Below are 23,674 nucleotides of genomic sequence, written 5' to 3'. Positions count from 1 at the left end.
TTAAGCTCAAATTTAACCAAGACCATTTTACCATGTTTGCCTCTATTCTTGGCTTCAGCAATGGCCTCATATACTAGAAAGGAAAGCTCAACGAGCTAGGACAATCTTTACTGCTTTTAGAGCTAACACATGGCGCTTATACCTATGCACAATACCAAAAAGAACAACTTTCTTCTCTCAATACATAACCCTCTTACAATTTGTGAAATTATGTTCAACTTACTTCTAATGCTATTAGGTTTAAGAATCATAGAAGCTTATATCATTACCCAAACCATCATCCATGATTACACAAATATTCCTTTCCACAATAGGCTTGTGTGTAAGTTTCTTATGAGAGGGTTTAAACCTTCCACTAATTTACCATCCATCCTTGTCCTTCCCCAACTTATAATTCTTTGCGTTATTCTAAGTGATGTCTTTAGAGTTCGTTACATTTTGACTTGGATTACCTTTATTGATAGTGCTCTTGCTAGAGCCTTGTGCACCTTCTTATTGTGACTAATGGAGCCTGTTTCTTTTTTTTTCTTTGACTAGCTAACCTAAATTTGAAATCTTGAGAGAAATATCTTGACTACAGAAGAAAAACCCTCCTTCCCTCTTCTTTCTTCTCCTTTTGACATCTTTTGGTGTGAGGCTTTGCAAAATGACCAAAAGAGTTGCAAATATAGCAAGTATCAAGAAAAGCTAAACATTTAAACTTTTAGCTATCTTTAGCCCATTTGAATCAAAGAACTCAGTGCTTGTAGAGCTCTTTTCTTCCATCCCAAAGTGTGCATGCTCTCTTCCCAATCATGTCTCCCATACACTATTGGGCATTCATAGCACCTTCCTATGAGCCTTTGCCAATGCATCAACCTCTCCTATCCAATTTAGCAAAGATGATGTGATGTCTCTTTTGAAAAATCTAAAATCCCTTTTACAAGTCTAAGATGCCTAACATCTTTGGTCACTTGTAGGAAAGACCTCTTGTCTTCGTGTGTATGAATGAAGATTTGAGAGCATGAGTTTTGAGATGGTGATAGTAGGTATGCTTGTATTCACAGAAACCCACTAATTTCTTATGCATATGGTGATCCTATAAAGAAGCAAAAGTATACTTATATAAACCAATCCTTAGTGGCTTTTTGTAAGATTATATTAGGAAGCGATATTACGAGTGATGTCTCTCCTAAAAAGTCACAACCACAAAAAATTATGTGTCTAATTTTGATTGCCTACACAAGTACTATCACGTGGTTTTTTGACAATTTACTTATCACAATTGTTGGGGATAAAGGTGCTTGTATCTAGCCGCCCACGTATTAGTTATATTGACAATACGTGCATATTCGCACACATGTACACTGCAGGTGGCACCCATCATTGTCACTTCATTCTTTATTCCTTCAGTGAAATTTGCATAAAGGGAAGGCCGCTCACACATTGTGACTGTTGGAGTTTCCACATTGTGTGTTCGTCTCTCTCTCTCTCTCTCTCTCTCTCTCTCGCTCTTGCTCTTGCTCCTTCCACCATAACTCTTGCTTTTGCTTTGTGCTTTCACTTCAAGGGCCGCTCCCTTCAACAAGCTTGGTCTTAGCTTCCATTCGAGCTACCTACAATAATAATTCACCATTGGCAACCATTATTTCATCTCTTAAGGTTCGTATTGGTCATCTATTGCTCCAACACTCATTAGAACCTCTTCAAACTTAATCTAGGACCTTAGTAGAGGTCATTCATCATTGTTTTCAGCCCTATTATGGATAGTAAAGGCAGCAACAACTCCACACCAATTTGCACCAGTTTGGAGACTGATCAAGACAACAACATTCCAACATTTCCTCCTCATTGGGCTGCTCGCTAAGCACTTACAACTCCTCCTGGATACTCAGCATTGGCCTTGACATTGGCTTTAACCCTTGGCATTGAGATTGGGCAACTTGTATTTAATTTATTAATTGTGTATTCAACATACAAGTTGTAATAACATGGCAACCCTTTTATCATTGATTCCCCTTGCTTCATGGTGATGTATAAATGATGCCCATTCATGCCTGGTTGATGCCCATACATTGAGGAGGCTTATCCATTGGTTGGAGATCATTTTTGGGCTGATTAGAGCACTTCATTTGCTCAATTTAAACAAAGGTTTGTTGATATTTATAATAAGGCTAAAGCTTATTTTATCAATAAAAGCATATGCCTATTGCTCCCATATGCTTACCAACTCTTCGGGGTGATATATTGATGCTTATGGATGATGTGACATGCTTTGTCATGGTTCCGAAATGCATTTGACAGTAGGAGATCTTACTTTAGAGGTAGAGGGTGTTCTAGTCCATAGGGAGATGGTACATGTCATTACTGTAGACAATTTGATCACTTTGAGAGTGCTATTATAAGTAGAGTGCTATGTCTAGAGGTCAAAGAAGGACCTAGTGTAGATACTATACATGTAGATGTAATGGTGATGGCTATGGTTCTAAAGGTGATTCATCACCTAGAGGTCCTCTCTTTGCTATGAAGTATGTACTTGGTAGATGACATCTCTCTCTAGAGAGGATGACTAGTTTTTGGATTCATGAGCTACAAACCATATAATGCATCATACAAAATGGTTTGATAGAAAGCAACAAATGCAAACTAAAGTGTGTGGTTACGAGAGATTATACATTGCATAATCTCTCTCTCTCTCTCTCTTTGTGGGCATTCTTGCTAATGAAAAGAAAGTGGCTTAAAGAAATAAAGGACACACTATCATACACAAGAGCATTGCCATCCTATTTTTCATTCACTTGAAAGAGTGTTTGGAGTAACTTGCTTTGCTTGCTTAAGATTCTTCTTTTGTATCTCAAGTACTTTTAAAATACCATCAATATTCATGGCCACGTCAAGTGGTGGAATAAGCCAAGCATAATATTGCTCTATCACTTGGGCATCAAGGAGCTTAAAGCTTATAAATACCTCAAATGGACAAAAATAGAGATGTGGCCATATCTTAATCCTTGCTGACTGGATCTGAGAGTCAAATTCTTGACTACATGAAAACCCTTTTAAGGAAGCTACTCATATATATATATATATATATAAAGAAAAACCCCAAACCTCATCTAAAAACAAATGCATTTCATCATGTGTGGCAAGGGCAGACACTATATAAACCAACGGGGATAGATCTTGTTTACACAAACAAAACTAGGCTGCCCAAAGCATACAAATAACATGATCTTCTCCAAATGACTAATTCCCAATCATCATTGATCTTCTTGGCATGTTTTCAAGGACATTCCAATTCAGAATTATAAATGTTCTAAGGGCACATGATAGCCCACCCCATAATAAAACATTATAGATATTTCATTTGATTAATTGATATGTTACATGAGAGAACATTGTTTCCTTCATTTGTTATTCCATCATTGTTGGAAATTTTCCAACATAAAAAGCTCATTGAAAGAACTTTTCAAGCTCTACTTTCCTATTGAGACAAATAATTGCAACAGAGTCTTCTAGTTGGAGTGCTTTTCATGAATGGAGAGTGATTACCTTTGCCTCCAGCAATCTCAAAAGCTCTGCATACAAAATGAGGTTCTCTCAGAGGTATTGAGGTATTCCAAGAGCATCCAAACTTGCACTCAATCCCCTCATCATATGCAATGAATCAAAAGTGATATCCATCTTGATACAAATTGATACACAAACACTTTACCATCTCTTAGATTCACACCAATAATATCTTTAAAGGAACATACAACAAACAACAATCACTAGAAAACGTGAAACTCAAATTTTCCTTGCAAGTCCATGTTCAGCACAGTCAGCAATCAACTGAGACCATGAGTTTGTACTTTGATATGGTGCTCTGTCAAACAGGTGGTGTGATTTTGCAAGTGCACCACATTCAAGATACATATCCACAAGAACAAATACCACCAAACCAAAGTACTGCTATTACAAAGGTCTCTCGAATCCTCTACCTATGATTTCACTATGCACCTTTTGCCTGGTTCTAAGGCTCCTAGCATGCAACAAGCCTTTACATAAAGAACTGAGGTAAGGGCATCCGTATGTACATTCTCTAGCTGCATCTAGTTGAAACATCCCTTCATCCCTCTTCACAAGCCACATAGTGCACAACAATGTTGTAGAAGACACATCCATGAGACTGCAATTGGCTGGAAAGGCATGTTCTGTATGAGTTTTCAACTTCTTGCATTTGTCCCACCCGCCAGCAAGTGTCTCCTGCTATAGGAAAAAGATCAATCATGCAAGCATAACAGTCAAATGTTAGGTCAATACCATACTGCTCTTTGTTCTCTTAAAATATTATTGGCCCTCATTGATCAGGCTGGCATGAGCTCATATGGCTAGAAGACAGGTAAAACTCACAGAATCTAGCTTAATGCCTCACTCTTGCATGTCCTCATAACACAGTTTAGCCATACTAACCTCATGATTTTCAGTTCATGATATTGAATCTTGAAACAATAGTTTATTGAAAACTTTGCATCTGTCTTTCACATAGCCATGTTTTCCATACGTCTATAAGCACATTTCCCACAACATGCTCCTTACCTAGCTCTGTTTTTGCAGTGCAAGCATGGATTTGCCGACCTGTTTCAAGAGCTCCTATTGTGATACATGCTTTCAAACATTGTTTAAACATGGGCAAAACTGCATCTGTTTGAAGGAGCTCAAAACTTCCTCAGTAAGTCCATGTTCAGCACATTTAGCAATCGGCTAAGACCACAAGATTGTACTTTGATCTGGCACTCTGTCAAACACATGGTGTGCTTTTGCAAGTGCACCACATTCAAGGTACATATCCATAAGAGCAATTCCCAGCAAAGCACTGCGATTACAGAGGTCTCTCTCGAATCCTTTTCACTATGCAGCTTTTTCCCTGGTTCTAAGGCTTCTTGCATGCCTTCCAGCGGCATCTATTTGAAACAGGCCAAAAAACTTCGATAAGTGCAGCACATTTAGCAATCAGCTATGACCATGAGTTTGTACTTTGATCTGGCACTCCATCAAACACGGTGTGATTTTGCAAGTGCACCACATTCAAGATACATATCCACAAGAGCAATTCCCACCAGAGTACTGCAATTATAGAGGTCTCTCTTGAATTCTCTACCTATGATTTCACCATGTAGCTTTTGCCCCAGTTCTAAGGCTCCTAGCATGCAATAACCTTTAAGCAAATAACTAACGTAAGGGCATCCAGAGGTACATTCTCCAACTGTATCTAGTTGAACCAACTTGATACTTCCTCATAGCACTACACCTGGACTTTCTATCCTGTTAACACACATTGTGCTTCTAAAAGCAGTCTGCATTGCTCGTACATATCCACAAGTGTGCTTCCCACATAAAGGTCTTTGTTCCAACCCTTTCTGCATACTTTAGCATGTAGAACTCTGCTTACTTCCTGGGTCCCTGTAGTGCCACAAGCCTTTATACCAAGAACCAAAGTCAGTAAATCCACAGGTGACAGGGACCTTCAATCAATGTAGTACATGAAACCACATCTCAAGCTAGAAGCTCGTCAAATGTTTTTCAACGTTCAGTTTTAGTGCCACATTTGCCATACATGTCAATTAATGAATTGCTCAATTGACAGATTTTCCAATCCTGCCAATCAGATTTTGGCATATAATTGTAGGACTTCCAAGGCTCCAATGGTCCCACAAGGTCTCAAGCAAAGAACAAATGTGACATTGTCTTCAGATACACCTTCCAAAACAATGGTCATGTTCAACATATGCTGCAAATAGAGCTGTCCACGTGACAGCATCGCTAACTTGCAATCCAAACAGCTGATGTGCTTCTGTGAGCAAGTTGCATTTGGCATGCATAGCCACCAACGTGGTGTTGACACAGAACTCTTGTTCCACCCCTTTTTGAATGATTTATGCATGTAGTTCTCAGCCTGTTTCCACAATCCCTATGGTTGCACAAGCTTTCAACCAGTCAACATAAGTGACAGCATTTGCAGGCAATCCTTCAAGCTGCATCTGTCAGTGACAGTAATAACATTGGTGTTCTATTTCTACAAGGATAAAGAAGGCTCGTGACCAAGGCCATCTTGCTGGAAGTTATAGCTATTCCTCCAAACCGATGTTAATGCCATGGTAGCCAAATGTCAAACAAAGTCCCTTCATATTTGACTGTCTGACTAAGGAAAGCTGAATCTCTCTCTAGAACCTTTCCGGAACCCAATCAGAGAGAGAGATTTCATACACCATATCAATGCCAGACAGAATACTGTCACTTACAAAAGAGAATAGGATACTGATTAGAAAGGCCAGCCAGATTTGAATCACTCAGCCAATGTACAACAAATGCACAGTAAGTGAAAATTTCTTCCAAATGGTGTTCCCACTACTGAAAAGGCATTAACCTTGAAGTGATACATGTCTACAATGGAATATTGAGGCCTTTTCCCACCTCAAACCCAATAAGTTGCAAAATTCCCTTCTGGATTATCTGTCATCCAAAGAAACTAAAAAGAATTAAGATCCAAACCTTGCTCACATAAGCAATAACTTTACCAGGTCAAATATGAATAAGCTGATGATGCCAATCATGGCTGCTAAGGAGTTCCACCTCTCAGCATTTTCTTTAAAACCCCATAGAGGAGTGGGCAACTTATACTCCTCCTTAGGTGCCTGTACCTACATTTGACATCAAAACATTAGAAAGACTATCAACAAATTATAATCTATTTGGTAGTACAATAAATGCTAACAAATTTTTTTCTACCAAGAAGGCTTCACATTCATGTTTCAACTTGCCTTTCCTAGCCTAGTTGACATACCCTCATAGGCCAATTTTTCTTGAGGTTAGAAGGAAAAAAGGTCATGCTACATGGTAGAGAAGTCATCACTAGCAAACTTCTGATACATAGATATTCATTATATCTGTTCATGAATAATGTTGACAATAGAACATTCCACAATCCATACCAAGATTCTAGTAAACTTCATGTTACATTCTGAAGACAATGATTAGACTTACGAATAAAAACATGGCAATAGAAGCCAATGCAAATATGTAGAGAAGCCTGAATTCTTACCTAAAGTGTATGCAAACATCCACATAGAATCAATAACACCAGAGCGATCGACTCTTTTTCTGCATCTCTAGCACCTAAAGATGGGAATGCAATAGGATGTCTACAATGCAAGTAAGGCTGCAAGAAAGAATAATGTCCAAAATTGTTCTCTTACCATAATCAGACCACAAACTTGTTGAGCTAACACATGCTTTATAGCTTATTAGCATTTTCAAACAGCCCCAAAACATGCTTAATTAATTAAAAACATGAATTTGGTGTGTAGTTTGAGAGAGTTTCAATGGTCCCCCAAAACCCTAATTTTTTGAGGCACCCTGCAACATCTATAAATAGACAGGCTGCCCACAATTCAGCCTCATCCTTTTGTGCAGTTTTCTCACTCTATTGTGCAAATTTCAGCCATCAGCCACCTACCATCTGCTGTCCAACCATCACCAACTACAACCCATTTCAGCCATCAACCACCTACCATCTGCTGTCCAGCCATCACCAACTACAGCCCACCACTATCCAACCCTAGGCGGCCTGTTTTTAGCCATCGCCCTATTGTTTGGAGGTCTCCATTTGCTGCGTCATCATAGCACCTGATTAGCCTACGTTTTCAGCATTTGGTGCTAGGCGACGAGCTGTTGCGATCTCTCCCACCAAGTGACTGCTATAGTACCTACGTTTTTGTTGTCCAGCAGGCCATCTACATCACAAACACCTCTCCTATTGTCACCTCAGTTCCCTGATACTCTAGCCATCAGCATTTGGCGTTTCCCACACTTTCGACACGTCGATTGCTGGTCACAGCACTTGGGATCCATCTCCAGTGGACGTCACTGTTCGATACTGCATTGCTCTACCCTTAGGCATTCTGTACACTCTTACATTCATCTATAGCATTCATTCACTTCATAGTTTCTTCTCTCTGTGATTGAGTTTTGAGTTTTTGCGTTTAAGGTTTGAGTTTTGCTTCCCTATGGCTCTTTGTCTTTCAATCTTAGTCGTACATGCTATGTTTCCTCAATTCAAACCCTAGCATATTTTCACATGGTATCAGAGCCAGTGCTCTTCTAAAGAGTATCCTACGGTAATTGTGGAGGCCAATCTTTGTGTGAGACTCATATGCGACTCAATTCTCACTCAATGTTTCATACGCCTTCTTCTTTGGATCCTATGATACCCTATCAAGCTTCTCCATCATTGGAGGCTTTGAGAAGGCATTATGTTCTTGAGGAGGAGATAGACAAACCTTTACCTTTACCATCTTTTTTATCTCATTTTGGTCACCTTACAAATGAAGAGTTTGAGGAGTACTTGCACATCACATATAGTTCGGTTTACACACCTCCAACAAGTGCTACTACTTCATTTGGGCTGATTGGTGAGACTGACCATCTCTCATGATCTTTAAGGGATTATGATATTCGGCACGTCTGGCGATCCATCTTCTTTAACTCTGCTAGGCCTTATACCAGGTTCGTATAACCCTTTTGAGTTGTATGAGCCAAAACCCTCTCTTGGTCTCCTTTTGGTGCATAGGAGGCGAATGGTTTTTAGTATATTAACTTTAATAGAGGAGGCTCTCAAAGCAAATACCCTTCATCAAGTATATCTCTACCATCTGTTTCATTTTAGCATGTAAACCACACTTCTCAACTCTCTCCCATCCTACCACTATCTTCTCCACATTTTGATCTACTCACATTCTCGTTCCAAAATCTTGGATTACATTCCACTTCCGCTTAAAGCACACTAAGGGTTGGATCTTCCATCTCTGCTTCTAGTACTTTCTCTTTTTCCATCCAACCATCTACCTACCCTCCATTCACTCCACCTCTTGGTGCATCGTTAGGGGAAATGCCATCCTTTAATATTGTACCTTCCACCAACCTCCACTTTTCCCCATCCTTCACTCTGGGATGGTTGTGATGGGCATTCCCCTCACTACCCCTAGACATTCACAAACCCCCCACATGACCTTTCAAGCGCAAGGATATCCATCCTCTGCTTGTGGGCTATCGTCACACATCCCTTGGGTCACTCCTATACAGGGATTTCCATCCATTGCTCCCCGTGTCCCTATCCCTCCACCATGGGCTCCACAAGCGGTTACCATGCCCATATCCAATCCGCCCTTGCCCACATTTGGATCTGCTATGCACACTTCTCATATGCATGGTGGGCATTCTAGGATTACTTTCCAATTGTACTCCACTCCATCTCCCTATCCTTCCTATCCACCCTACCTCCATTACACACCCTCTCCATCTCTTAGCACTATCACTCCTGTTGCAGTGGCCAAGAATGCCTTTATGGATAAGACTCCTTTTAACGAGTCAAATTTCACTACTTGGTCAAAACTTCATGCAAGAAGTGCTTGAATCTCACGGACTTTGGGACCTCCTCATTGGTACCGAGTCTATCGGACCCTCGATTAGCTCACCCTGATCACATCCATCAATGGCAAGCCCGCAATGCCATAACCAATGTTGAGTTTATGCAGGGGCTGCTTTCAAAGTTTCTCTCTCAATTACAATATTTTTCCCTTGCATCTGAGCGTTGGAGTCATCTCATTGATGGGAATGCGGCTCGAGATCGCACTCAATGTATCAATCTCGATTTTGAGCTTCCAGAGTTTTTCCATTAAGGGAGGGAATGATTTGAAAGTCAAGTTGACCGAATATCGGCAATTACACGTCAAGTTTGCTACTACTGGCTCCCCAAAGTCAAACGTCACGTTCTTCTTGAACACGTTGCACAACAAATACTTCCATCTTATCCAGCACATTATCTCACTACCTAGATTGCTGACATTCTATGAGTTCGAGTGTCAGTTCTTGCCTTACGTGAGGTTGCATGATCAAGTCCACAAGAAGTTCTTCACACACCTCCATTCAGAGGGCAAGGGTTGGTTGCCTCTTCTTCGAGAGCAAAAATCAACAATGGCAAAAACTCGCAAGATTCGAAGGTAAGCCAAAACAACGACGACGCCACTTCCTCTGACAGAAACAAAGAAACATGACCCCTTTGGCATCAAATTCCTAAGAAGAATAGGTTTCGCACAGAGATCAAGCCATGTGGATGAGGAGTATCATATCAAGGCCCAAGATCTTCCTCCTAGAAAATCACAACAGACTGCTGCGATTGCCTCCTCTCTAGCTAGCTAGTCCAGTGGAGCTACGCCTCCCACTCCTGCGCCATCTACTCCCTCTGCCCCATTGGCTACTGGATATGTGGTACGCGAAAAGCCTCAATATTCGATCTCCTTCACTACTCTTGAAGGATTAGTTGATTGGTCTGCTAGTAACTCACCTATTGCACTTTACACATCCATTCCTAAGGCATCCACTACACCTTCCAAGAGCACTTCCCCACCTCGTTGTATGCAATGTGGAGCAACACACTTAGCCTTTCTCTTTTCAAAATTTCACTGCATACTTACATACTCATTGCGTTGCACTTAGCTTTGCTCTCTTTTATTTTATTTTCAGTTCTATTTTTTGAAGCATCTCACTACTCACATCCGTGCTTGTAGATTTTGATCTCTTTTGCAAGATTTTATATTTCAGTGTAGGGCTAATATACAGGCTTGCACCAATCCTTTCTAAGCTGGAGATAAGAGATGCGTGACGTTCCTTTCATGGTTCCATCTACTTGGAGTTTTGCTCTTCTATCAGCATGGAGGCTTCTTCTCTTGTAGCGGATCATGCAACATCTCTCTTGATGCTATCATGGTAGTGGCTTCTATCCTTGCTCTTCCAATAGGAATGCTTCATCATTTTCATCCACATGGCTCTCGGCACCACATGAAGACCGACATCCTCGAGCTCCTCCTTCTTCGGCATTAACATCTAGATTGAGAGGGGATTCCTACCCTTCTTGGTATTCTACAAGTTTCGGCACTTATCTTTGACATCAAACTTTTCCCCTTATTGTATCTTTCCCTATGCATTGCATGATTTCATCATCTTTGTACTAGGGCGCTTAGGCAAGTGAACCATTTTCCCACGAGGGATACTGTCCAAGTGGCACCTATTGCATGAGCATTCTTCAACATGTAGCATACTATGCATCCCATTGTGTAGAGCACCACTAGATCGATCCTCAGCTATTTCCACCATTACACCACAATTCTTATTCACATGATACTTCATCACCTTTCCCTCGTCATCAATATCCTCAAGTGGTTGGGTAAGCTTGTATTGTTTTGTGATGTGTTGAGTATACCATCTCTACTTCAACTTTCTAGATCACCGTACTCCTAAAATTAACTTTCCACAAAAAAAAACAAAAACAAAAGAAGTTCAACATGGTTTCATCTGCCTTTGTAGGGCTTGGTAGGCCATTGGGTAGGCGACAAGCACCATTTGTCTAATGCTTTGTCCACTCTAGGGTGACTACTTGGACTCCCTTGGTAAGATAACCATCATCTCTATAGTCTTGGTAGACCACTAGGCAGTTGATGTGCACCCTTTGTCTGATGCCCTCGCAGCTTTGGGATAAGATGCCTTAGGCTAAACATTGCTAGTCTTTTCCTTTTAAGCTCAATTTTAGACCTGAAAGGGCGCGTTGAGCGCCTGAAAGAGGGTGTTGAGCTAACACAAGATTTACAGCTGATTAGCATTTTTAAACAGTCTCAAAACACGCTTAATTAATAAAAAACGCAAATTTGGTGGGCGGTTCGACAGAGTTTCAATGGTCCCCCAAAACTCTCATTTTTTAGGACACTCTTCATCATCTATAAATAGACTAGCCTAATCCTTTTGTGCAGCTTTCTCACTCTATCATGCAGATTTCAACCATCAACAACCACCATCTGCTATCCAGCCATCATTGATTGCAGCCCATCACTATCCAATTCTAGGTGGCCTATTTTCAGCCATCACCATGCTATTTGGAGGTCTCCATTTGCTTTATCATCATAGCACCTGATTAGCTTGCGTTCTTAGTATTTAGTGCCAGGCGACAGGCTGTTGCCATCTCTCCCACCAAGCAACTACTGTAATACCTATGTTTTTTGCTATCCAGCAAGCAGTCTACATCAACAAACATCTCTCCTATTGTCGCCTCAGTTCCTTGATACTCCGGTGATCACCATTTGGTGTTTCCTATACTTAGACACTCCCACTGGTGGTCACAACACTTGGGATCCATCTTCGGTGGATGTCACTCTCTGATATTGCATTGCTCTATCCTTGGGCACTTTGTACACTCTTACATTCATTTACAACATTCATTCACTTTAGAGTTTCTTCTCTTTGTGTTTGAATTTTGAGTTTTTGTGTTTTGTGTTTTGCGTTTAGGGTTTGAGTTTTGCTTCTCTATGAGTCTTTTGTGTTTCAATCTTGGTCATACATTCTATGCTTTCTCAATGCAAACTCGAGCATATCTTCACATGGTATCAAAGCTAGTGCTCTTCTAAAGAGTATCCTGCAGTGATTGTGGAGGCTAGTCTTTGTGCGAGACTCACGTGCAACTCAATTCTGACTCATAATGTCTCACACACCTTTGAATCCTATGATGCCCTATCAAGCTTCTCCATCATTGGAGGCTCTGAGAAGGCATTATGTTCTCGAGGAGGAGATAGACACACCTTTATCTTTACCATCTTCTTCATCTCATATTGGTCATCTTACAAATGAAGAGTTTGAGGAGTACTTGTGCATCACATATAGTTCGGTTTACACACCTCCAATGAGTGCTACTACTTCATTTGGGCTGATTGGTGAGACTGACCATCTCTCATGATCTTGAAGGGATTATGATATTCGGCACGTCTGGCGATCCATCATCTTTAACTCCGCTAGGCCTTATGTCAGGTTCATATAAACCTTTTGAGTTGTATGAGTCAAAACCCTCTCTTGTTTCTTCTTTTGGTGTGCAGGCGCTGGATGGTTTCAATATGTTAAGGCTCTCGAAGCAAATTCCCTTCATTAAGTATATCTCTACCATTTATTTCATTTTAACATAAAACACACTTCTCAACTCCCTCCCATCCCACCACTATTTTCTCCACATTAGGATCTACTCACATTCTCATTTCAAAATCTTGGATCACATTCCACTTCTACTCAAACCACACTAGGGGTTGGATCTTCCATCTCTGCTCCTAACATTTTCTCTTTCTCCATCCCACCATCTACCTACCCTCCATTCACTCCACCTATTGGTGCATCGTTAGGAGGAATGCCATCCTTTAACACTACCTTCCACCTACCCCCACTTTACCCCATCCTTTCACTCTCGGACGGTTGTAACGGGCATTCCCCTCACTACCCCCGGACACTCCCAAACCCCCCACATGACCTTTCAAGCGCAAGGAGATCCATCTTGTGCTTATGGACTGTCCTCATACATCCCTTGGGTTACTCCTACACAAGGATTTCCATCCACTACTCGTGTCCCTACCCTTCCACCATGGGCTCCACAGGCAATTACCATATACCCATACCCAATCTGCCCTTGCCCACATTTGGATCCGCTATGCACACTTATCGTATGCATAGTGAGCACTCTGGGATTACGTCCCAAGTGTACTCCACTCCATCTCCTTGTCCTCCCTATCCACCCTATCCCAATTACACACCTCCTTCATCTCCTAGCACTATCACTCCTGTTGCAATGGTCAAGAATGCCTTTACGGATAAGACTCCTTTTAATTGATCAACTTTCACCACTTGGTTGAACTTAATGCAACAAGTGCTTAAATCTCAAGGACTTTGGGACCTCGTCGTTGGTACCGAGCCTATCAAACCCTCGATTATCTCACCCTAATCACATACATCAATGGCAAGCCCGCAATGCCACAACCAATGTTGAGTTAATGCAAGGATTGCTTCTCGAGTTCCACTCTCAATTACAACGTTTTTCCCTCACATCTAAGCGTTGGAGTCATCTCATTGACCACTATGCAGCTCGAGATCGCACTCGACGTATCAATCTTGATTTTGAGCTTCCAAAGTTTTCCATTAAGAGAGAGAATGATTTGAAAGTCAAGTTGACCGAATATCAAAATTTCCCCATCGAGTTTGCTACTACTCGCTCCCCAAAGTCAAACGTTACGTTCTTCTTTAACACATTGCCCGACAAATACTTCAATTTTATCCAGTAAATTATCTCACTACCTAGATTGCCGACCTTCTATGAGTTTAAGTGTCAATTCTTGTGCTACACGAGGTTGCATGCTCAAGTCCACAAGAAGTCTTTCACACACCTCCATTCAAAGCGGCAAGAGTTAATTGCCTCTTCTTCGAGCGCAAAACCCAACAGTAACAAGAATTCGCAAGATTCAAAGGCAAGCCAAAACAAGGGTGACACCACTTCCTTCAATGGAAACAAGGAAACACAATTCCTTTGGTAGCAAATTCCTAAGAAGAATAGATTTTACACACATTGCCAGAGATCGGTCTTCCTCCTAGAAAATCAAAGCAAACTGCTGCGACTCCCTCACCTCCGGCTAGCTGGTCCAGTGGGGCTATGCCTCCCATTGCTACGCCATCTACTCTCTTTGCCCTAGTGGCTACTAGATATGTGGCACACGGACAGCATTAGCAGACTATCTTCTTCACTACTCCTAAAGGATTGACTGATTGGCCTTCTAGTGACTCACCTATTGCACTTTACGCATCCATTCCTAAGGCCCACTTCCACACCTCACCGTTTGCGATGGTGGCCACACACTTATCCTTTCTGTTTTTAGACTTCCACTGCATACTTACACGCTCATTGCATTGCACTTAGCTTTGCTTTCTTTTATTTTATTTTCAGTTTTGTTTTTTTGGAGCAACCCACTACTCACATCTATGCTTGCAAATTTTGATCTCTTTTTACAGGGTTTTATATTTAAAATGCAGGCTTGCACCAATCCTTTCTGAGCTAGAGATAAGAGATGCGCGTCGTTCCTTTCATGGTTCCATCTACTTGGAGTTTTGCTCTTCTACCAACATGGAGGCTTCCCCTCCCGCAGCGGATCATGTAGCATCTCTCTAGATGCTATCATGGCAATGGCTTCTATCCTTGCTCTTCCAATAGGGATGCTTCATCATTTTCATCCACATGGCACTCAGCACCACATGAAGACCGACATCCTCTAGCTCCTCCTCCTCCTTCAGTATCGACATCTAGGATGAGAGGGGATTCCTACCCTTTTTGGTATTCTACAAGTTTTGACACTTATCTTCGACATCAACCTTTCCCCCTTATTGTACCTTTCCCTATGCATTGCGTGATTTCATCATCTTTGTGCTAGGGTGCTTGAGCAAGTGAACAATTTCCCTACGAGGAACACTGTCCAAATGACACTTGCTGCATGAGCATTCCTCAACATGTAGCATACTATGCATCCCATTATGCAGAGCTCCACAGGATAAATCCTAAGCTGTTTCCACCAACAGATTACACCACTATTCTTCTTCGCATGATACTTCATCAGCTTTCCATCGTCATCGACATCCTTCCCTATGTATTGCGTGATTTCATCATCTTTGTGCTAGGGTGCTTGGGCAAGTGAACAATTTCCCTACGAGGAACACTGTCCAAATGACACCTACTGCATGAGCATTCTTCAACATGTAGCATACTATGCATTCCATTATGCAGAGCTCCACAGGATAAATCCTAAGCTGTTTCCACCAACAGATTACACCACTATTCTTCTTCACATGATACTTCATCAGCTTTCCATCGTCATCGACATCCTCGAGTGGTTGGGTAAGCTTGTATTGTTTTGTGATGTGTTGGGTATACCATCTCTACTCCGGTCTTCTAGGCCACTGTTACTTAAATAGCTTAATCAACTACCACTCCTAAAAGTAACTTTCCATTTAAAAAAAACAAAACAAACAAAAAAAGTTCAATGTGATTACATCCGCCTTTGTAGGGCTTGGTAGGCAACTAGGTAGCTGATAAGCACCCTTTGTCCGATGCCTTCTTCTCTCTGGGGTAACTACTTCAACTCCCTTGGTAAGATAACCATGGCCTCTGTAGTCTTGATAGACCATTGGGCAGTTGACATGCACCCTTTGTCCGATACCTTGGCTGCTTTGGAATGGAATGCCTTGGGATAAACATTGCTAGCCTTTTCATTGTAGGTTCAATTTTGGGCATGAGAGGGGGTGTTGAGCTAGCATACACTTTACAACAACTGATTAGCATTTTTAAACAGTCCCAAAGTACGCTTAATTATGAAAAACGCAAATTTGGTACACGATTCCAGGGAGTTTCAATGGTCCTCCAAAACCCCTAATTTTTGGGGCACTCTTCTGCATCTATAAATAGACAAGCTACCCATCACTCAACCTCATTCTTTTGTGTAGGTTTCTCACTCTACCGTGCAGATTTCAACCATCAACCACCTACCATATGTCGTCCAGCCATCATCGACTACAGCCCATCACTATCCAACCCTAGGCGGTGTGTTTTCAGCCAGTATCCTTCTCTTTGGAGGTCTCCATCTACTGCGTCATCATAGCATTTAATTAGCCTACATTTTCAGCATTTGGTGCCAGGCAACAGACTACTACTATCTCTTCTAGCAAGCAACTACTACAGTATCTGCATTTTTGCTGTCCAACAGGCCCTCTACATCAACAAACATCTCTCCTATTATTGCCTCACTTCCCTAACACTTTGGTGATTAGCGTTTGGTGTTTCCTACACTCGGACACTCCCATTGATGGACACAACACTTGGGATCCGTCTCCAATGGACATCACTCTCTGATACTGCATTGCTCTGCCCTTCATTGTACACTCTTACATTCATTTACAACATTCATTCACTTCATAGTTTCTTCTCTCTCTGTTTGAGTTTTGAGTTTTAAAGTTTTGCATTTTATGTTTAAAGTTTGAGTTTTGCTTGTCTCTGTTTGAGTCTTTGTGTTTTAATCTTGGTCGTAGATGCTGTGTTTCCTCAGTGCAAACCCTAGCATATCTTCACACAACTACTATCAACGGGCCCACACAACATCGTTTTCATAACCTATACATGTCATCAATATGCATTTCAATTTCTCCCTCACATATGTACTTCTTCTATGCCCAGCCAAATCACTTCTGGTAACCTACAACTTTAAACAATCCTCAGTTCTAAGACTTTTATCAAAGATTTAATCATGCATATATTAAAGTATGCATAGAGCTATCAAATCCCAATTTCCTTAGCTAACTCTTTGCCAAGACAAGCATCGGGAACCAATATTATGTGTATTCAATACTATTCAATCACAAAGTGCATCCAAAACTAATTGACAATTGATACTCAACTGGTTGTAATACAAGGAGGGTAAACTTCTATGGAACCAAATTTGGCAATGTTTTTGGCCAAAAGTTGGCCTTGATTTTGACCCATATTTAGGCCCGATTTGAAGCGCATAATAGGGCTGCATAGCCTCTGCCTATGTTTGGGCTTGATTTGTGGCCCATAATAGGGATGTAGCCTGCATAGCCTCCTAGATCACATACTTCACTGATGCATTTACCTACACCTCAATCTACCAATATCCAAGTGACCTTCATACCTTGGTTCAACCTCCAGCCCATGAAGAATAGATTTGAACTTGTACAAAGCACCAAGATAAAAGTCTCACAATAAACACTAGAAATAAGAGTTGGTTTTCTCTTCAAAGCACACACTAGATGGAGCCAACATATTAAGTCTTACCACCACCAAGAGTTGCTTTGATATTAATGTTGGCCATGCAAATGTCCCGTATAGTGTTGGCCATGAGAAAAAATGCAGCCAATAATGCATGCAATGCATGGAAAAATGTATCTTGGTATGGCTGATAGTATACAAATTCCCATGCATAGTCACATTGCAAGGGTCCAAAGTATGCAAACAAGAATATTTCCTTATGCATCCGGTGCTCCTGCCATGTTAGGTACACATGAGGGGCTAGTCAACTAGATGCAATGTTGCATATTAGTTAAGTTGGACTTGCAACAATATGAAAGTATAAAGCATCGCAATGCTTAAGGGGAAGAAAGGCCTACAACCTAGTGGAGGTTTCGAGGAAAGTAAAGTTAGAGGTAAAGTTTCCATATGCTTCTTGGTGAAGCTTCAACATTGTTTTACCAATAGATGCAAAGTGGATGGAATAGGATGACTTGGCAAACCATTCTCAGTTGTTGCAACTTTACTAAGATACCTTTCAATTAAAACCGACTTCAGTTCGGACTTCAGTTCAAGCTCAATCAAGTTTAGCACAGCAGGGGTCCAAAGTATTGCTTGATGCTCAAGGGGGAGATAGCACTTCCACTCCGCCAATTGTGAACAGCTCTCGTATATAGGGAATCTCAGATGTTGAAAATTTTCAGCAAGTTTGGGACATATGACATGGTTGGACAACAATGGCCAATGTTGTAACTATATATGCCTTGTGAAAATTCCAGTCCATTATGATTTTCCTTTGACACAATGCACGACCATTGCAAGGATTTCAAGGGGGAGATCTATCATAAGGACATGAAATTTTAAGATACTTTAATCTTGCTGATAACATTTGATCAAATTATTAATCAAATGTGCAAAGTTGTTTAGCACATATGATGCACATGGTAGTTATTTCATGGTAACACGCCAAGGACCCTAGGGATATAGTGAGTGCCAAAGACAAAAGCTGTAATAAACTATATCAGTTAGGTACTAGGTGGTATCCGGTGTCAGATTTGGACCTAGACTAATTTATTGGCCACTAATGTTACTGGTGATATTAGAGACTGGGCATTAATTAATTAATAAATATTAATCTAAGGGTCAATAACTGCTCATGGATACTTAGAAAGCAAATAGACCTAGCCAATTTAGTTATCGGCTTGTGAAATTAATTTTTTGAACACTACAATAATTTCAAAAATAAATTTCAAAATTAATATTTTGAAAATAAATTTAGTAAGCTAGATTATACTGAAAAATTGGATTAGAAGGTTGCCACTTAGCAAAACTTGCCCATACAAGTGGAAAAAACGTTTTTAGAGACTGGTGGAAGTCTATTCCAACCACTGAGCCTGTTAGAGATCAAGTAGAGATTGCTAATGTAAATTGCAGTTATCAAGGATCAATCAATTCTATAGCATGTGACAGCAGTTTGGTGCCCTCCAAGAGCAAGTGACTATAGCAGAAGATCTTTCTAGTACAAATAACAACATATAGGATGGGATGACTGTCTTTCTAGCCATCCTAAGCTATAAGTGACAACTTTCATGGTTGTTTGAGTAGAGTGGCAGCAAATTTTCAATGTTTCTTGCGATGAAACTCTGAAATTTCTCTCTCTACAACATTCTCTCTCATCCCCCAGCCTTCTCTCAAGTTATCTCAACATTCTCCAACAGTTTGAGCCATCAGAGGAAGAGATTTCAATCAATCTCTATTGTAAACCTTGATTTGTTATAAATTAGGGTCTTGATAGTCGCCTCAGGATGGATGCTCAAAATTGAGAGCCTAGGACTTGAATTCCAACAACTGAAATTGAGGAATTACAAGGAGATTCAAAAGGCCAACCAGCAAATATCAAATTTGGGGCTAAATTTATTTTTCAAGGAGTGGGCTGAAGGCCAATCCCCAAGCAAACCAAAGGGCAAATTGGTTTGGAGGCTTGCTGGTTAGTTTTGATAGCAAGAGGCACTTGGATTAGTAGAGGAGATCAAAGGATCTCAATTGTACTCCTTTCTTTTGTAATATAAGATAAAGAAATACCGCAAGGAGCGCTAATTTTGGCGCTAACAAAATGTTCAATATCCAAGATTAAAGTGATAAATTGTGCATTTCAATTTATGTTTATTTGCTAATTGTTGTAATTAAGTACTTAATGAAGGTTTGTAGTTTCTTCGTTCCTATGCATTCATTTACATTTCTTAATCCAAAAGCCTTAGTCAACTAACCAAAAAAGTACGTCCTTGGAAACTTTTCAAACCTACAATTCGAAAGTCTGTATATACTTACCTGATCCAATTCAAAATCGTTTCTTGTTTGCTTTCATCTCTTACTCTGTCCTGAGTCAACCAGTTTCCAGCACCTTCCAAACATAGTATAAACTGCATGCAAAATTGATCACATGTTTTAGAACGTTATACTGAGATTGAAATTTTTGACTCGTTTAATTTTTCAATAGACCGATTCATCAAATAGAGAGACCTTTTTGACAGACTGAAGTTTAATCAATATCTGCATGGCTTGAGGTCAGCATCGGTCAAGCAAAAGTTAATAATATTCTTTACCCAAACAAAAGACCCTTGAATGTAAACCTTGATACCTGCTCCCACCAAAATAAATCCCTGAACAAATGGGCAAGCATTCTCCATTGGAGAGACTAATGCTGCTTGAGCTGACCCAGAACCAGCACATATCAATTCTGCTGTTGCACATCAGGATAATATAGATACAAATGGTAGTCATTTAATTGTATAGCAACCTTACCCTTTGAGACTTCTCCACTGAGTTGAGCAATCATGTTAAATTTCAATTCAACTTGCCATTTCTTAGCAATAATAAAGTCAGTCCTCAACAAGGATGCCTGAAGATGAGTTGCTACAATGGCACCTTAGTCTCATAGGTAGATGCCCTTGGTTCCACAAATTTAATTGTCTCAACTCAGTCACCTGTCACAACTACTATGTCCTTTCATCATTGCATATATGTTTGACAGCAATATGTAAGCACCTTCACTATTTGGTTCCAACTTGAGCATTGAATTCACAGCAAACCTTGCCACCTCTATGTTACTCTGGGCTATGCATGCATTAAGTAAAGCCGTCCAAACTGAAGAGCTAGGTGCAAACGGCATATCACACAACAACTTCTTGGCTTCCTCTAGCAGGCCCGCGCGACCAAAAATATCAACCATACAACCACAATGTTCTGCCGAAGGTTTGATCCCGTACTGAAACATAGAATGAAAATAAGACAAACCCTCATCCACCAGCCCTGCATGGTTGCAAGCTGAAAGTACTCCTACAAATGTTGTACTATCTATAGGCACATTTTTCTGCTTCATTTGTCTGAAGAGTTCAAGTGCAGCTTTGGGACTGCCATGTTGAGCAAGCCCATCAATCATTGTATTCCAGATTACTGTATCATTAAAAGATAACTTCATGAACACAATTGATGCATGCTCAACCTTCCCACATTTTGCATACATGTCAACAAGTGCACTTACTACAAAAGGACAAGAGTCAAAGCCAGAGTTAACTATATCGGAATGGATTGATAAGCCTAACGAGAGAGCTGAAAGCGAACTGCATGCATTGATGAGACTTACAAATGTAAATTCATTAGGTTCAATCCCTGCACGCTTCATCTCATTAAATAGTAACAGTGCCTCCTCACTTAGGCCTTGCTGTTCATACCCTGATATCAAGGCCGTCCAAGAAACAACATCTTGTGAATGAAGTTTCTTGAACACTTGACTAGCAAGTTCTAAGGTTCCACATTTTGCATACATGTCCACAAGGGCACTTCCTAGGAAAGGATCTCTTTCAAGCTCTTTGTTGACTATGTGCTTATGTATTCTCTTCCCTTGCTCCAAGTCTTTCAGACTAGCACATGCACTAAGGATGCTCAAGAAAACCACTATATCTGGCTGCAAACCTTTCTGAAGCATTTCCTCGAATAGGGACAATGCCTCCTCACCATGACCAGACTCAACGTATCCTGATATCATCAGTGTCCAAGAAACCACATCTTTTGCAGTCATTTGTTCAAAGACTAGACGTGAATCATGAACTTTTCCAAACTTATTATACATTGCAACAATGGCACTGCTGACAACCATATCCTGTTCAAAGCCATAGTTTACAATTTGTGTGTAGAGATTACGTCCTTCTTCTATATCTAACGGAGGGGCACAAGCCTTGAGGATGCATACAAAGGTGGTCTTATTTGGATTTATTCCACACTGTTGCATTTTCCAGAACAGCTCCAGTGCATCATTGCCATAACCATATTTTGCATAACCTGCAATCATGGCATTCCACGATACCACATCTTGTAGCATCATCTCATCAAAAACTCGGCGCGCCTGCTGCAAGCTACCGCATTTGGTATACATGCTAAGGAGCTTATTATCCAAGGAATTACTTGTCTTAATGCCACTCTTTTTTATGATAGAATGCACTTGCTTTCCTTTGATCAAATCTTTCGTGCTTGTGCAAAGCAATAGGACCTCAGCAACACTGCTGGGATGGAGAGCCACAACTGCTTGATCCATGGAGTAGAGCAAGTCTACTGCTTCCTTGAGTCGTCTCTGTTTGCACAACGACTGGATGTTGGCATCCGAAGGTCTCATGACAGTTGCAGTATCCACCCGGAAAGCCAAGGGCTGGTTCGGGCACAGCATCTTATAAGATGGGACTCAACGCCAAACCACACAACTGATGTCCTTTAGAATACCATTCACTGTCCTTGCAATACTGATTGAAAAAGCATTCACAGTCCTTGCAATAATGATTGAAATACCATTCACTGCCCTTACTCGTTTCTTATAGTTAAGAGTACTCAGCTTCCCTCACAGTGATCCCAGGAACCCTTGCAGATTCTCTTCATGACAAGATCGCGTATCCATACCATCCATAATTATCTGCATCGTTGCTGAGTACTACAGAATTCTCCTCGACTTGGTCATTAAAATTTATCCACTTTTACCATGGCTAGATCGTGAATCTGGCTAATTGTACTCGCGAGTCACGACTCGCGAAGGTGAGAACCCAACTGCCATCTCTCATTTGAAACCGACGGGGGGGGGGGGGGGGGAGGGGGGGCTTGATCAATGATACCACGTTCCACAGAACTCTGTCCCCAGAAGCGGTGGGATCGATCATCGAGAGCAGCTGCTCACCCCGCGAATCTCCAGACACAAACCATGTATATATCTGTATCTACGTATCTATCTCTATACTGACCCATCTACCCCGACCCCGAGCCTACATGGCAAGCCTGTGATACTCCCAAACCTCTCTTTCCTTTTTAAACCTTCTTTTCTTTTTAAAAACAACTCATGCAATCCAATCTCCTTCAACATTAATTCACTTCACTCCCAACTTTCGTTGGTCCTTCGGAGTAGCTTCTGGGAGGTCCATGTCTTCAATTGTCTTTGAAGCACTTAACTTCATAACAATGGTCTCCATGTCTTCTCCCAATCATGTATCTACTACATAAAAGATTCGATGTTTATAAATGGATATAAATATGATACAAAAAATAATTTTTCTTGAATATAATACTTAGATTTGAAGGATCAATTACATTATCAGTTAGAATCTAAATACTGGGTCCAACATTTACATATGATTCGTTACAATTGCACCCCATATTAAATATCATAACCAAATATGTGAGATTTAATTATATGATATACAAGTCTAGAATTATGATTACATTTCATATCTCGTGTATATCTAATTGCTACTTTTTTGCTCCAAATAGGTCTTCAATTTATCACTCACCTATCACATTAACATATATTAGGAACATGTAAGCAAAAAAATCAAAGCATAAAACTTGTAGAATATAATCTTTAAATTTTTCTAATCTTAATAATTTTTATTGGCCACTTTAGGTGCATACCATGCAATCCAAATGTAGCCAATGCATTGCAAAAGTCTAGAATAGCCAATTGTGTAAACAAAGTTGAGA

The 23,674-nt window shown here is 40.6% G+C and overlaps 1 protein-coding gene across 6 annotated transcripts; it reads right to left on the bottom strand.

Annotated features, from left to right (window-relative positions):
* Positions 1-3,359: 3,359 nt before the first annotated feature.
* On the bottom strand, positions 3,360-22,981 carry LOC148032017 (pentatricopeptide repeat-containing protein At4g13650-like). Of its 6 annotated transcripts, XM_087682634.1 has the most exons (5): positions 20,180-22,804; positions 19,988-20,079; positions 6,592-6,659; positions 4,056-6,471; positions 3,360-3,554 (listed from the first exon to the last, which is right to left on the bottom strand). In XM_087682634.1, the coding sequence occupies exon 1, from the start codon at positions 22,377-22,379 to the stop codon at positions 20,640-20,642; it is 1,740 nt and encodes a 579-aa protein (XP_087538760.1). In that variant the 5' UTR covers positions 22,380-22,804; the 3' UTR covers positions 3,360-3,554; positions 4,056-6,471; positions 6,592-6,659; positions 19,988-20,079; positions 20,180-20,639. The 6 variants fall into 6 exon arrangements, with proteins under 6 accessions (XP_087538760.1, XP_087538764.1, XP_087538765.1 ...); XM_087682638.1 differs by lacking the exons at positions 3,360-3,554; positions 20,180-22,804 and adding an exon at positions 22,816-22,981 and having other exon boundaries at positions 3,751-6,471; XM_087682639.1 differs by lacking the exons at positions 3,360-3,554; positions 20,180-22,804 and adding an exon at positions 22,819-22,981 and having other exon boundaries at positions 3,751-6,471.
* Positions 22,982-23,674: the final 693 nt, after the last annotated feature.

This window comes from Lygodium microphyllum, chromosome 8 (assembly GCF_053477565.2).
Source record: "Lygodium microphyllum isolate KBCC chromosome 8, Lygodium_microphyllum_v1.1.10, whole genome shotgun sequence".
Taxonomy (NCBI): Eukaryota; Viridiplantae; Streptophyta; class Polypodiopsida; order Schizaeales; family Lygodiaceae; genus Lygodium; species Lygodium microphyllum.
This window is presented reverse-complemented; position numbering and strand designations above follow the sequence as displayed.

Bases quoted from the DNA above. Each gene is read 5' to 3' on its own strand.
- LOC148032017 (XM_087682634.1), bottom strand. From the start codon at position 22,379: ATGCTGTGCCCGAACCAGCCCTTGGCTTTCCGGGTGGATACTGCAACT.